Source organism: Trichosurus vulpecula, chromosome 1 (genome assembly GCF_011100635.1).
Source record: "Trichosurus vulpecula isolate mTriVul1 chromosome 1, mTriVul1.pri, whole genome shotgun sequence".
Lineage (NCBI taxonomy): Eukaryota > Metazoa > Chordata > Mammalia > Diprotodontia > Phalangeridae > Trichosurus > Trichosurus vulpecula.
The window spans coordinates 91,209,031-91,223,499 of NC_050573.1; the positions used below are offsets into that span (position 1 = coordinate 91,209,031).

General features: G+C 40.1%; 1 protein-coding gene across 6 annotated transcripts in view; it reads left to right on the forward strand.

Annotated features, from left to right (window-relative positions):
• PTK2 (protein tyrosine kinase 2) overlaps nucleotides 1-14,469 on the forward strand; it is a 434,883-nt gene that overhangs the window by 389,551 nt on the left and 30,863 nt on the right. For all 6 annotated transcript variants that reach the window (XM_036741078.1, XM_036741072.1, XM_036741073.1 and 3 more), the window contains one exon: nucleotides 647-778. In XM_036741078.1, the coding sequence (XP_036596973.1) occupies nucleotides 647-778 (132 nt within the window). The remainder of the gene's footprint in view (nucleotides 1-646; nucleotides 779-14,469) is intronic.

Sequence of the window (14,469 nt, forward strand, 5' to 3'; positions counted from 1 at the left end):
ACAGGACCAGGTACTCTGTGTGGTCTGAACAAAGGTTATAACTTCTCAGGAGGATCTGTTCTTCTCCCTATAATTATTTTCATTTGTAGTTCTCCTTTGGCTTCCGAAATAAAGAATATTTTAAATCAGCCTTAGAAATGATAGTTTACCAGTATATAGACCTTGACATATACAGAGTGCTTTATGTCCATTATTTCATTTGATCTTTATGACAGTCCTGTGACGAAGGCACAGCAGGGGTAATCATCCACACTTTGCAGAAGAGAAAACTGAGGGTCGGAGAGATTAAATGGATTGCTCAAAATCAAACAGTTTGGAGGGGCAAGATTTTTATGTTCAATTCCTCTCTAACCCAGTGAAATAACTAAGAATTACTGTCAGCTCCCAAAGTTGATTTTAAAGTATTTCTTTGAATTATAGAACATCATCATTGCCTGCTATCAAATCATTCTTTTATTCACAATTTATTATCTTCTCTTTTGTATTAGATCCTGGCACAAATGTGTGCTTATCCAAGGTTTTATGCACTTTAACTAATGTAAAGAGTTTGTTTTGCTCCTTGGAAGTCATTGAGAAAAATGCACCAGTGGTACAGAGAACAGATCTGAATATGAAGCTATGGACTTTGTTTTTTCTCATCATTTAGGACTCTGCCACATTGGACATGAGGGGATTAGGCCAAGTCCTTCCAGCCCATCTTATGGAAGAGAGGTTGATACGGCAGCAGCAAGAAATGGAAGAAGATCAACGTTGGCTTGAGAAGGAGGAGAGATTTTTGGTAATTGCATTCAGAGAGTCTCACAACTGTGAAAATCCTGCTCAACAATGATAGATTCTTACATATTGTAAGGATGTGATCTCTTGCGCTTGGCCCCAGAAAGCAGAACTGAGAGTAACAGGTAGAAATTGCAGATTTCCTCTCTGAGGAAGGAAATGCTTCCTAAAACTTCAAGTTACCAACAAGAGCCTTGGAAAATAGTGGTTTAGTCATCACTGGAGGTCTTCAGATGTAGGCTGGATGACTATTTTTCATGGGTGTTATAGTGGGGATTCCTTTTCAAGTGTAGTAAAGGACCTCTAAGATCCTGTCCAACTCTGAGATTCTGTGAGGCTTATTAATGCAACAGAACAATTCCAAACAGATCTAATCCCTATTCTGTATGACAGCCCTGCATATATTTGAAGAGGACTCTCTCATGTTGCCTAGGTGCTCTCTTCTCCAAGCAAAACAGTCCCACTTCTTTCCATTGATCCTCATGTGGCATTGTCTCAAGATCTTACTCTCTCCTGATTGCTTTCCTCTGTACTCTTTCCAGATTGTCAATATCTTTCTTAAAATGTGGCACACACAACTCAACACAGTATTTCAGTTGCCATCTAGTACAGTGAGATGATCACCTCCTTTAGTCTGTTCACAATGGCAGCTTAAGATCGTATTAGCTTTTGAGGGGATTGCCATGTCACTGTTGACTCCTACTGAGCTTACAATCCATTGAAACCCCTAAATTTTTCCAGACAGACTTCTGTCTAGCTATACCTTCTCCCCCAAATCTCCATACCTTGATCACAAGGACAGAAAGAGAAACTTTTTTTTCGAAAAGGTAAAATCTAAGTAAACTATATCTATAGAATTTCCCTGTCAGAAAAGGAAATGAGGTTGGTCTGGTGTGTGCATAATGAAGGCATGCAGGTTATTTGTACCACCACTTCCTTTTCTAGATATTCACAAAACTAAGACATAATATTTTTGCCAGCCCTATAGCACCTCTATTCTCCATGTTCATTTTGATCTTTTCCTCTTTTTGTGTGATATATGTTATCTTCATTTTGAAACACTGGGAAAGTTTTAACACAAATATTACTTTTATCTAATTGAAGATCTATTGTGTATTAGGTTAATTAATTATTAGGTAAAAATAATTATTGTTTGCATTACTTTTTTTTAAGTTTTATTGATGCCTTGTTTTTCCATCATTCACTTCCTGCTATATTCCTTCCCATTTAAACCTCTTATGACAAAGGAAAAGCAGTTAAGCAAAACCAATTTAGTTTGATTCAGTAAAGATTTATTAAGCGTTCTTTCTGCGTGCGAGACGTTATGCTAAATAATGGTTATGGAAAGACAGAAGCAAAACAGCTCCTGCCCTCAAGGAGTTTTCATAAACACAGGCAACTATACAGAAAGTGTATGCAGAGTACCACAGTCATTTCAGAGGAGAAAGAATACTTAAAAATAGAGGGATCAGGAATGGCCTTTGGTAGGAGTTGGCAAATTGGCATTACACTTGAAGATTTATGAAGGCTTGCTTCTCTCCTAACCTCCTTCTAAGGTAAGTAGTGCAAATATTGTCTCCATTTACAGATGAGAAAACTGAGGCAGAGACAGGGAACAACAAGGCTCTTTCCACAGCTTTGTACTGCCTCTGGGGATAACCAACCAGTGAAGGAACAGACATTTATAGAGTGCCTGCTCTACATATGCCAGGAACCATGGCAGACATTGGAGATGCAATACAGCTAGGAAAGAAATGAATATATAAAAGTATATACAAAGTAACTATGAGATATCTGGACCCTAAGGCACTAGCAGCAGGACGGATCAGGAAATGCTTCCTATAGAAGATGGAGCTTAAGCTGAGTCATGGAGGTGAGGTGAGGGAGATAGTATGCTATGTATCAAGAAAAATGAGGAGTCCAGTTTGGCTGAATTATACAGTATGGGGAGGGGAATAATGTATGATAAATTTGGAAATATTGACTGTAGACAGGTTGCAAAATGTTTTAAATGCCAAATACAGTATTGTATGTATGGTCCTAGGGTAATAGACCCTGAAGTACATTAAATACAGGAGTGACAGGCTTAGGAAAATCACTTCAGTGGGTGGCTGTGTGGATAATGGGGGAGACTTGAGGCAGGGAGACCAGTTATGAGGCTGTTGTGATAGTCCAGGTGAGACATGATGAGACCCTAAGCTAGGCTGGTGGCTGTGAGTAGAAATCAGCAGGTGGGTATGAGAAATGTGGAACTAGAAACAACAAAATTTGGCAACTAGTTGGATATGTGTGTTAAGAAGCTTCAAGCTCTGAGGCAGAAAGGTGAATTAAGAGAGTATTTCAGTAGTCCAGGCTACACATAATGAGGACCTGAAGAATGGTGCTGGCTGTGTGATTGAAGGGAAGAGGACATACCCAAGAGATGTTGTGGAAAAAGAAATGACAAAATTTGGCAACTGATTAAATATGTGGGGTGAGTGAGAGTGAAAAATAGAAAATGACTTTGAGGTTGTAAATTTTAATTACTGTAAGAATGGCGGTACCCTTGAAAGAATAGGAAAGTTCTAAAGAGAGGTGCATTAAAAGGAAAAAGATAATGAGTTCAATTTTGGGTGTTGAGTTTGCCTGTACGTCCTCTCCTAATTTACTGTAGTTTTCTCAGTCTTCATCTTTTATAAGTATTTGACATGAGTGACAGCCTCCTGGATACTGTTTTTTCTCTGAGTCTTTGTGACAGTACTCCTCTTTTTACCAGCCTCACTACTATTCAGTTTCCTTTGGATCTTCATCCATGTCAGACCTTCAAAGTATTCAGTATACCCCAAGCCTCTTACCCTAACAAGGCCCTCTTTTCTTGCTATACTATCTTACTTAGGAATCTCATCAGCTCCTCCAGGTTCATTTATCATCTCAATGTAGATGATTCCCAAATCTATTTCATTCAGCCTCATGCTCTCTCCTGAGCTGCCAACCCACATTGTCATTATCTAGTGGATTTTTCAACCTGAATGTCCCGTAGGAATCTCAAGTTCAACAATGTGGCGGGGGGGGGGGGGGAATCCTAATTATCATTCTCCCTATACTCACCCTGTTCATGAACTTCCCTCTTTCTATCAAAGGCACCACTATATTTTCCTTCTGGGATCACAACCCTGGTTCATCCTTAATCTCTCACTCTCACCCCACATGCCCAATCAGTTGCCAAATCTGTTCCTTTCTTTCTCCACAGCTTCTTTCTTCCCTCCACTTACACAGCTACCACCTCAGTTCCAGTCCTTATCACTTTCTGCATGAACTGTTGTAATCGCCTCATCATTGGTCATCTTGCCTCAAGTCTTTCCCCTCACTGGCTCATCTTTCACAAATCTGCCAGTGATTTTGCTGAAATATAGATCTGAATGTGTCACATCACCCCTACTCAATAAATCCCATCAATTTCCTCTTACATCTAGGAACAAATTTAAACTCCTCTGTCATTTAAAGCTCTTCATAGCCATATCTTTTTTATCATTCAAAGCCTAGCCTAGCTAAATTTCAAGAGGCCCCTCACCAGAAAATGATCCAACAAAGGACACTGAGGAAGAACAGGCAGATAGTTAGGAGGAGTGTCAGGAAATATGGGAGAGAAGAACCTCTCTAGGAGGAGAAGCCAGTGAACAGTGCCAAGTGCTTACAGAGAAGTCAAGAAAGAGAAGGGATGAAAATGGAGAGAGGAGTCTTGGTTGAAGGATGGAGCAAAGGCCTGAGCAGTAAAATCCTTTTTTGCCCTCTGTGCGTTCCCTTTTCCTTAGTTTTTTTGCATGTCATTGTTGAGCACCTCTACTAAGATCCTTTTTTAACGAACAGAGCACCGTCATCTTGGCATGAAGATGACTCTGAACTTGTAAGGGACTTTTTACCACTAGTAGGCCCTTACCGAGCTAGGATTGTACATTGTACATTCACAGCTCTTCTGTTTATTATTCAAAGCCTAGCTAATATTTCAAGAGACCCTCTCACCAGATGATGAATGTTTGAGGGACCACAACAATTTATAAAAAACCTTCTACTAAGGCCCAGAGAGACTAGAATCTGCTTTAGTACAGGGAAGACCCATACCGTGAAACGTCCAAGAGCTGTAGGCACCCTGTTCTCTCTGTGTAGATCACCTCTATCCCAAACCTGCCATTACACAGGCTGCTAACAATAATAGCTCACATTTATATAATGCCTTACAGTTTCCTAAAGCACTTTGTCTCTATCTCTCCTTTTTCAACCTGCCCATCTGACAGGCACTATTCTATGGTAGATAGATGGGTGGACTAGGAGGCCAGAAGATTTGAGTTCAAATCCCATCTCATGCATTTGTATTAGCTGTGTGATTCTGGGCAAGTCACTTAACTTCTCTGGTCTCACTTTCCTCATCTGTAAGTGATAAGGCAGGAGTCCATGACTTCAAAGCTCTAAATATATTGTCCTGTGATCTTCCCCACTACCTAAAACAATATTAGGTCCTTGAGGGCAAGAAGTTTACTTTGTAATCCCAGCACCTAGTGCAGTGCTCTGTTCCATAAAAGGCACTTAATAAATATTTGTTGTTTCAAATTGCATTCTCTCCATTTGTTAAATGGAGGAACTGAGGCTAAGAAAGTTAAGTTACTTCCTTCTTGTCACGCAGCTAGCAAGTGGCTGAGGCTAAATGTGAGCCTCAATGTTTCCTGCTACCCATTTGACACCATTGACGGAGATGCTCTTTAAGTATAGAGTGGCCCCTGAGCTAATCTTTTCATCTCATCCCCTACCTCATGCCTTCCATTGTCATGACACAATAATTATAATGGGATGTTTATTTGCAAGTTCCTGAGTTGTATTAAACAGTGGCAAATTAGAGGACTACATAATCAGTCTGCAAAAGCACTCATTGGGTAGTGCATTTATTTTGCTATCCCTGTCAGCATTTTACCAGTGTTAGATTGGTTTCTCAGCTAAATGATAAAATCCCTTAAGGCAAGGACTGATAAACTCCATGAAAGTGGTTAGACCACAATTTATGTAATTAAAACCTGGAGGCTTTAGTGACTCAAAGCTAACTGAACCGATAGTGTGGAAGCCAAAAGAGAAAAACCCAATATGTTCTTGAGCTGCATTAATAGAAACATATTGTCCAGAGCATGGGAGGTGTAATATTCCCTACTATTATTTACTATTCCCTAATCTAACCCCATCAGGAGTTTTGTGCCAACTCTGGGTGCCACATTTTAGGAGAATCATGGACAAAATAGAGAATGTCTGGGATAAGATAGCCTCAATAAAAGCTCACCATGCCATGGGGGTGTGGGGGGAAGAAGAGAGCTGGAACTGAAATGGCTCTGCCTTCAGATATTTCAAAGTCTGTCATGTGAAAGGATGAATTAGACATTCTGATTGGCCCCAGAGGACAGAACTAGGATCAGAGAAAGACATTATAGTGAGACAGATTTCAGTTCTATATAAGGAAGAACTTCTTGACAATTAGAACTGTCCTACAGTGAAAAGAACTCTCTCTGTAGAAGGAGAGTTCCCTTTCTTCAAAATTGTTAAAAGCAGAGGTCAAGTGAGTGCTTTGAGAGGATGTTGTGTAAGGGATTCAGATTTCAGGAAAGGGTGGAATGAGGTAACAATATCTCTGAGATCCTTTACAACTCTGAGATTCTTTGCATTTGTGCTTGAGGATACAGCTGTCATCTACTTCCTGCATACCTACAATCTAAAGTAATCCTCACAATGACACAGAGTTGACTGGGTTCTCAGCACAAGTCTCTGACTAGTGTTTCCAAACTGTGAAGGTTCCAAATATACACCCAGTGTTGGGCTATATGTCCCTTGTCTGAAGCCTGGCCTAGCTAAGTTTGTAAAAGGTCTCCACCAGGTTGGCTACAAGGTAATGAATTTTTCAGCCACAGCAACTCTTTAAGACCATTATCCCTGTAAGGGACTTCAAGCACTCTAGTATAACCCTTTTGGTCATAAGCATGTTATACCTTTCATATAGTTAGTGTAATGGCTTACAAAAAAAACACTGCTGCCAATTCCAGAATGTTACTGTTTCCTTTAGTTTGGTAGACTCAATCTAATCCAAGTAGGAAAAATCCATATTTTAGCTTTAGATAGACTTTTACTTGAATGTTTCTGTGATTTCACTGATGTAGGTACTGCCAGTAGCACAGGAGTCCCCCCCACTTCCAACATGTCAGAGACCTTTCTCTAGATCTCATCTGTCCTGTAAATACGACTGAATCTTTTGAGCTGGCCATTAGTCATCTCTCACTCTCATTACATATTTTCTGTTTGTAATCTTTCTGATGATATTCTTTGCACTGCTTTTCTTGCACAGTTCCTCAGTGGTAATATGTCACAGCCTAAACACAACCACCATTATCAGACCCTTGATCTAGTCCTCACGCACAAGCATTGTACCTCCACAGTCTATAATTCTGACATTCCTTTCTCTGCCCTTAATTGTCTGTCACTCCAGTGCCTTTTTCCTGACCTATTCCTCAATTTCAATGCAATTTATATTCACTTAATCCCTTCCTGCTTTTCAAGGCATCGTTTTATTGCCTCACTTTCCTCTCTTCAAAATCTTAACCAGTTAACCATTTGAACCTGACACTGTCCTCAGCCTCGAATCCCTTGCCTTATTAGCTATCATCAGTCATCCTTTTCCAGACTCCATCCCTAGATTGCTTTCACTATCCATCTTCATTCTTACTGAATACCACTGGAGAAAATCCCACAGTAGTGCTAGCCTGGATTTACTACATATTTTTGTTATCCAATCTCAACTAGTCTCTCACTGCTGTACATCATTCATTTTACTCTTCACTAATTAACTGTTTTGCACTATGCACAGTAGCTATTCCATTCTCTTTTCAAGCCATCATCTCTACCACTTTTCTCCCATCACCCCCATGTCAGCAGAAGATCTTACCTCATATTTCACTGATAAAATTAAGTCTATCTCTCTAAAGCTCCCTCTCCCACAGTGTCACTCTTAAAATAAATCCACTATCACCCCTCCCCTTTCTTTGCTCCAATCTTGGAGAATGAGATGGCCCTTTTTGCCAAGTTGATTGTGTCCTTGATCCCATCCCTTGCTATCTCCTCCTAGGGCTTGCCATTCATTGATCATTCTTCCTCCCTAATTTTCAACCCTTTGATTATACACTTGCTGCCTTCCTGCTGCCCACAAGGATTCCTAGATCATGTGCATTTAAAAAAAAACAACAACCGTCATTTGATCCTGCTGTCTCTTCAAGATTATATCCTTTATCAACTGCTTTTCACAGCCAGACTCCTAGAAAAAGTTGTCTACAGTCATTGCTTCCAATTTCTCATCTCCCACTCACTTCTCAGCCCTTTGCAATCTGGCTTCTATCCTTACTACTGGACTGAAATTTCTGTCTCTAATGATCTCCTTTCAAATAGATTTTTATTGATATCTTTTGTATATCAAAGAATTAAAAAAAAACTTTTGAGAAGGAAGAAGAGGGAAAAATTAGCAAAACCATTCAACACATTGAAAAAAAAATCTGATGATGTATGCCACATTAAAAAAAGTGAGAAGATGAGTTTTGTCATATCTCTTCATTGCAATCTGTCTTGGACTTTATAATTTTATAATACTGTTTTATTTGTTTTGTGGTGGCTGATCTTTCCATTTATGTTGTTGCACTAGTTGTGTATACAGTTTTCCTAGTTCTGCTTATGTCGCTTTGAATCAGTTCTTATAAATCTTTATATGTTTCTCTGTCTTCATCACTTTTGTCATTTCTTATAGAACAATAATGTTACATTAAATGTATGTGCCAAAATTTGTTTAGCCAGTTCCTAGTTGATGAATGTCTACTTTGTTTCCATGTCTTTGCTACCACAAAGAATGCTGTTATAAATATCTCGGTGCTATATGGAGCCTTTCTTTTTGTCCACAATCAACTTGGAGCATATGCCTAGCAATAGAATCTCTGGGTCAAAGTCTTTGGACATTTTAGTCACTACATTCGCATTATTCTAAATTCCTTTACAGAATAGTTGTACCAATTCACAGCTCCAACAAGGCATTATTATGCCTGTCTTTCCACAATCCCTATAACATTGCTTGTTTCTCTCTTGTCTTCACCAGTTTTCTGAGTGTGAGAGATCACGCTTGTTTCAATTTGCATTTCTTTTATTATCAGTGATTTGGAGCATTCCTTCATATTGTTGTCATTGGTATTTCTTTCGAAAACTGTCTTTTAATATCCTTTAACCATTTATCTATTAGAGAATGGCTTTTGCAGTGATCTCTTTTACTAAATCCAGTGGACTTTTCTCAATCCTTTTCCTTCTTGATGTCACTGCACTATTCAACACTTGTTGACCAATCCCTTCCTTCCCTATACTCTCTTCCCTGAGTTTTCATGCCACTATTCTATCATGGCCCATTTTCTGCCTTTAGTCTGCTTTGTTAGTTCGTTATCCACGAACCCCCAAGGCTCTGTCTGGAGCCCTCTTCTATTTTTGTACTCATTACCTCCCTCATTCTCTCTCTCTCATTTTTCTCTCTCCTTCCCTCTCCCATTCCTATTCTGTTTTCCACTTCTACCTCTGTTTCTTTCTGCCACTTTGTCTCTCTGAAGGAAGTCAGGGAAGTCAAGAGGCAGAGATGAGGCAGGAGAATGCTCCAGACATTGGGATCAGCCAGTGAAACAACATTGTACTCCAGGCCCTCTTCACTTCTAACCTGGACTATGCCAGTAGCTTCCTGGCTGCTCTTACGATAATATCCTCTGTCTTTAGTCTCTCCCTTCTCCAGGCCACCCTCCAAACAAAGTGAAGTTCTGACCATGTCACTCCCTTGTTCAAGAAGCGTCATTGTCCTTAGGATAAAATGCCAAGTTCTTCTGTTTAGCATTTAAGATCTTCGCCGTCTGTCTCCAGTGTGCCATTTCAGGCTGATTTCACATTACTCTCCCTCACATGTTTTACACTTCAGTCAAACTGGCTCGCTTGCTATTTGTTGTAAATGACATTCCATCTTCTGTCTCTGTCCCCTTGCACAGACTGCCCCCTGACCTTCCTCCCCTCTTCTTGGAACTCCTGCCTCCCTTCAGAGCTATCATTTTCAACAGTCCTTCCTGGATTTTCCTTAATTATGTTAGTTGCCCACTTCAGCAGACTTTTAGTATTTATTTCATATACATCCTATATTTACTTCTTTGTGTTTATGTTGTCTACCTTAGTGAACCATAAGATCCTTGAGGCAGGGAGTGTCTTTTGTATTTATGTCCCTGGTCCCAAGCACAGTGCCTGGCTCGTGGTGGGGGCTAATTAAATGCTTGTTGGTTGATGGTTTGATTGGTACAGGGCTAGCAGTCTGCTTCAGCAGAGGAAGTGCCCTCACTACAGAAATTACGACTGTCTGATTGCATCTTAGAAATAATATTAAAGTTCTTGAAATACCATGGTCTAGGGTATTATACACATATAAGATTCTTAAGCTGATATGAATAAATTTGTTTTTTACCTCTTGAAAACTGTATTTCAGTGTAATTGGTTTCCTTTGTAACACTGTGTACTTTATTCATCTAAAAACATTATTCTGATGAATCCATAGGCTTCATCAGACTGCCAAAGGGATCCATGACAACAAAGGTTAAGAACACCTGGAAATAGGGGTTTAGGTACTATTTTACAGGTGTTTAGTTTTATTGGAAGCTTGATATCACATTGGTACCAAACTTGGCCAGCCTCTCAGGAGACATCCTGGCCTTTTTAATTTGGCTCTTTCCATATCAATTCATGAATTGTTAATCAGTAAACAGAATACAGTGAATACTTTTCACATCTCTGCCAACAATGGAAATACATGGTTTTGCGTAGCACTTCCACAGTGCAGGCTGAAACCTCACAGTTATCTTTGATCTGTAGCAATTATTAGCACAATGTCCACCACATAGCACAGAGTTCTGCACAGAGTTGGGTGGACACTTAAAAATGTTCCTGAAATGGAATGGATTTGGTTCGTTTTGGATTGGATTGGATTGAATTCCACAGACTGAGCTAGCTATGCAGAGTTCTTACTAGATTGTTCAGTGTCTTGTATGCAATTGGTATCCTTCATTTAATGGACTTTCAAAAGTAGTTTTCAGCATGTTACATTTCCTCCTTGAAAGGGATTTGTGTAATATTTAGACTGGTTTTCTCACATATCTGCAAATGTCTATGCAGTCATGCCTGCATGGAATGGATTGAATCATAGAATTGTTATTGGAGGTAGAAAGGGCTTTTAGAGATTATCTTCATAGAATCATAGGTTTAGGACCTTAAAGGTCATCAAGTTTAACCTCTTCATTTTACAGATGAGGAAACTGAGGCGCAGAGGTGGGAAGTGATTCCACTTGGGTCCCAGAGCAAGGAAGTAGGTGTTCTTAGTGGCATTCACACTTGGGTCCTCCGACTCCAGATCCAGTGCTCTCTTCTCAGCTGAGCACAACTTTTTCGCTATGACACACAACTACTTACATAGCTACCACGTTTGTTCAGACCCTCATCACTTCTTGTATATATTATTGCAATGATTTCCTATTTATTCTCCCTGTCTCACGTCTCTCAGACTCCAGTCCATCTTAAACGCCTCTACCAAAGTGACTTTTCTTAAGCACAGACTTAACCCTGTTGCTTCCCTACTCAGTAAGGTCTGATGATTTCCTCTTGCCTCTCGAATCAGATTGAAAGGACTCCGTTTCACTTTTAAGGCTCTTCACCACCTCACCCCATCCTGTCTCTCCAGCCTCACTGTGCACTCCTCCTCCTCCTCTTCCTCCTCTGGGATTTATTCACACTGACGTCTCTGCTGTTCGCTCATGATGCACCATCTCCTTTGTCCATGCCTTTGCACGGCCTCCTCCGTGTGTGCAGTAGACTCCCTCCTTCCCTCTACTTCCTGGGATTCCTCTCCCTTCAAGATGCAGCTCAAGCATCACCTGCACCATGAAATCTTTCCTGATTCCCTTCATCACTAGTCTCCTCTCTCTCAACCAACTTTCTATTTAACTACTTTGTATTTATTCAATATGTAGTTTTATATGTCTTTTCAAGCCTAAGTTTTTGTAAAGATTGTTTCACTTATTGTACTTATATTCCCCACACCTAGAACAATGCCTTATAAACAATACGTAGAGAGTGCGTGCTTATTGATTGATTGGTTGATGTTACAAGATAAAATTTGATGTGGACAAAGGAGAAATCAACTGAAGGGGAAAAGTAGGCCCGGCAATTGAGCTGAGCTTTAAAGGTGAAAGATTTCTGAAGGAAGGGAGTCGCTTGGAGCCATCAGATGGAGTGTACAAATGTTCAGAGGCAGAAGAGTATAGGATGAGATGGAAGAAGAGCATGGTCCATTTTGATTAGACAGACCCCTATTCCAGTGGTTTTGATGAGCAACAATAAGACTTCTTTGTGTTTATGTGCATTTTTGACTTTTCACAGTGCTTGGCCAACCTTTATTTAAATTGCTCCCCTAGCCACACTGAGAAGTGGGACAGGCAACAGTACATTAGACTGAATTTTCCTTTTAAGGATTTTATTTCTCAAGTCAAAATTATTCAGATATTAGATATCATCTAGTCCAGGGGTGGAGAACCCATGTATCCCTCTAGGGCCTTAAGTGTGGCCCTTTGACTGAATCCAAACTTCACAGAACAAATCCCCTTAATAAAATGATTTGTTCTGTAAAACTAGGACTCAATCAAAAGGCCACACCAGAGGACCTAGAAGGCCACATGTGGCTTCGAGGCTGCAGGTTCCCCACCCCTGAGTCCAACTCTCTTGTTCTACAGAAGGGGAAACTGAGGTTTAGAGTATGTGATGTGGCAAAAAGAGCAGTCAGCTAGACCTAGGTTCATTTCCCAGCTCCATCACTCTCCGTGTAACCACCAACTGCATCCAGTTTAACCCCTGTGGCCTTTAGTTTCCCCCTCAGGCAAAATAGGTTTTTGTCCTCAGAAATACTTTGTAAAACTTAAGAGTGTTGTGCAAATGTGAGTTGTTTTGTTACTGTTGTTGTCAGGGCCATGTAGGGAATTAGTGACTTGATCCCAAACTTTACTAAGTGTTTATTATGTGTGTCTAACACTATAACAGATACAAAAGGAGCCACATTGCTCCAGTTGACTCCTAAATGCAGGCTCCTATATAGGAATCAGCATTTAGGTGATCTCAATGAAGGTTCAAAGTTCATTTTTTCCTCTGTAGGAAATAACATCATTACTGGAGAATTTGGTTCTGTGAATATAGTGGCTTTCCAAAGCCAATCTCATTACTGTTACTGAATGGAATGATATGAAAAATGTGAGAAAGCCAGCATTTCGAGCTTTAAAATGACCTCCCTAGAGGTAGATGTGTTCCTGAGCATCTGGGTTTCTCCAGTAATATTTATTTTGTGATTTCGTGGTTCAACAGTGAAGAAATAGGGTGATTCCCTGTAATACGCCAACTAGGTCTAATAAAGAATAAGAAGAATATCTCACATTTACATAGGACTTAAGATTTACAAAACACTTTCCTCACAACATCCCTGTAGTGTTGGTAATCCTTTGCTACCCCCATTTTTACAACTTTTGCTATCCCCATTTTATAGATGAGAAAGTAAAGCTCAGAAAACTTGTCACAAAGCTAGTATTTCATAAAGACAGGATTCAGACCCAATTCTTAGACTGTCCAAGGTCTTTCCCACCACCCTGGGCTGTCTACTTCTCTGTAATAAGCTCATTTCATAATAGCATCGTTTGGAACAATGATCTATATATAGTATTTTATTTGCTCCCAGCCACAGCTAGAGAAGAAATAGCATGCATAGCTTGCTTATCTTGTTTTTATGTCATCTTTTAATGTATTTACTTTGCTTAAAATGGAATTTTAATTTTTGGACTGAGAAAGGCCTCTTTCATCTGAAATAGATTTGCTTTATGTTCTTGGAATGGAAATATTCAGGCATTTTCCACACACAGCAGACAAAACCAGTGTGAATGAAGGATGCATGCCAAAAGACAGGGAGTTAGGGTGAGTGCCAGAAGGCTGGTAGTGAGAGAGTGCGGGTTCTCTTCTTGAATTCATGACTAACTTTCGCCAGATCCTGGTGCTTTCTCCATCCCAACAAATTTCCATATCAGCTCTTTTCTCCCTTTCTCCCCATCCCTACAGCCAGAACCTATTTTTTATTTCTTTCATGCTCTCTTTTTCTCTTTCTTTCCCCCAGTGCCTAATTCACGCAGTCCTTTGAATAAAACAGGCATTCAGAGAATGCTTATGAACTAATCATAGCAAATCTGTCCCTCACTAGACAACCCCCTCCAGCGCCAGCTCCTATATTAAATCCTCAGTGCTGTTGCCAAAGTTGCCTCATCATCTGGTTATTTTGACTGTGCCTTCCCCCCCTCCCTCCCCCGGTCCCTTAGAACCCAGTTGTGGCTTCCAACAAAAGTACAGCTCAAGGTCCATATCTGCTGTGTTTCTAAACAGATGTTTTACAAACATCCCAAGACTACCATGACCCTTGTCTACTCTACTTCCTTACAAGTCCTAAAGTTTAATAAAAGAGTACTGGACTTGGAGTCAATAGACATGAGTCCTAGTTTTAGTTCTATCATTGGACAGTTGTGGGTGGCTTTGTATAAGTCAGCTCCCTTCTCAGGGCTC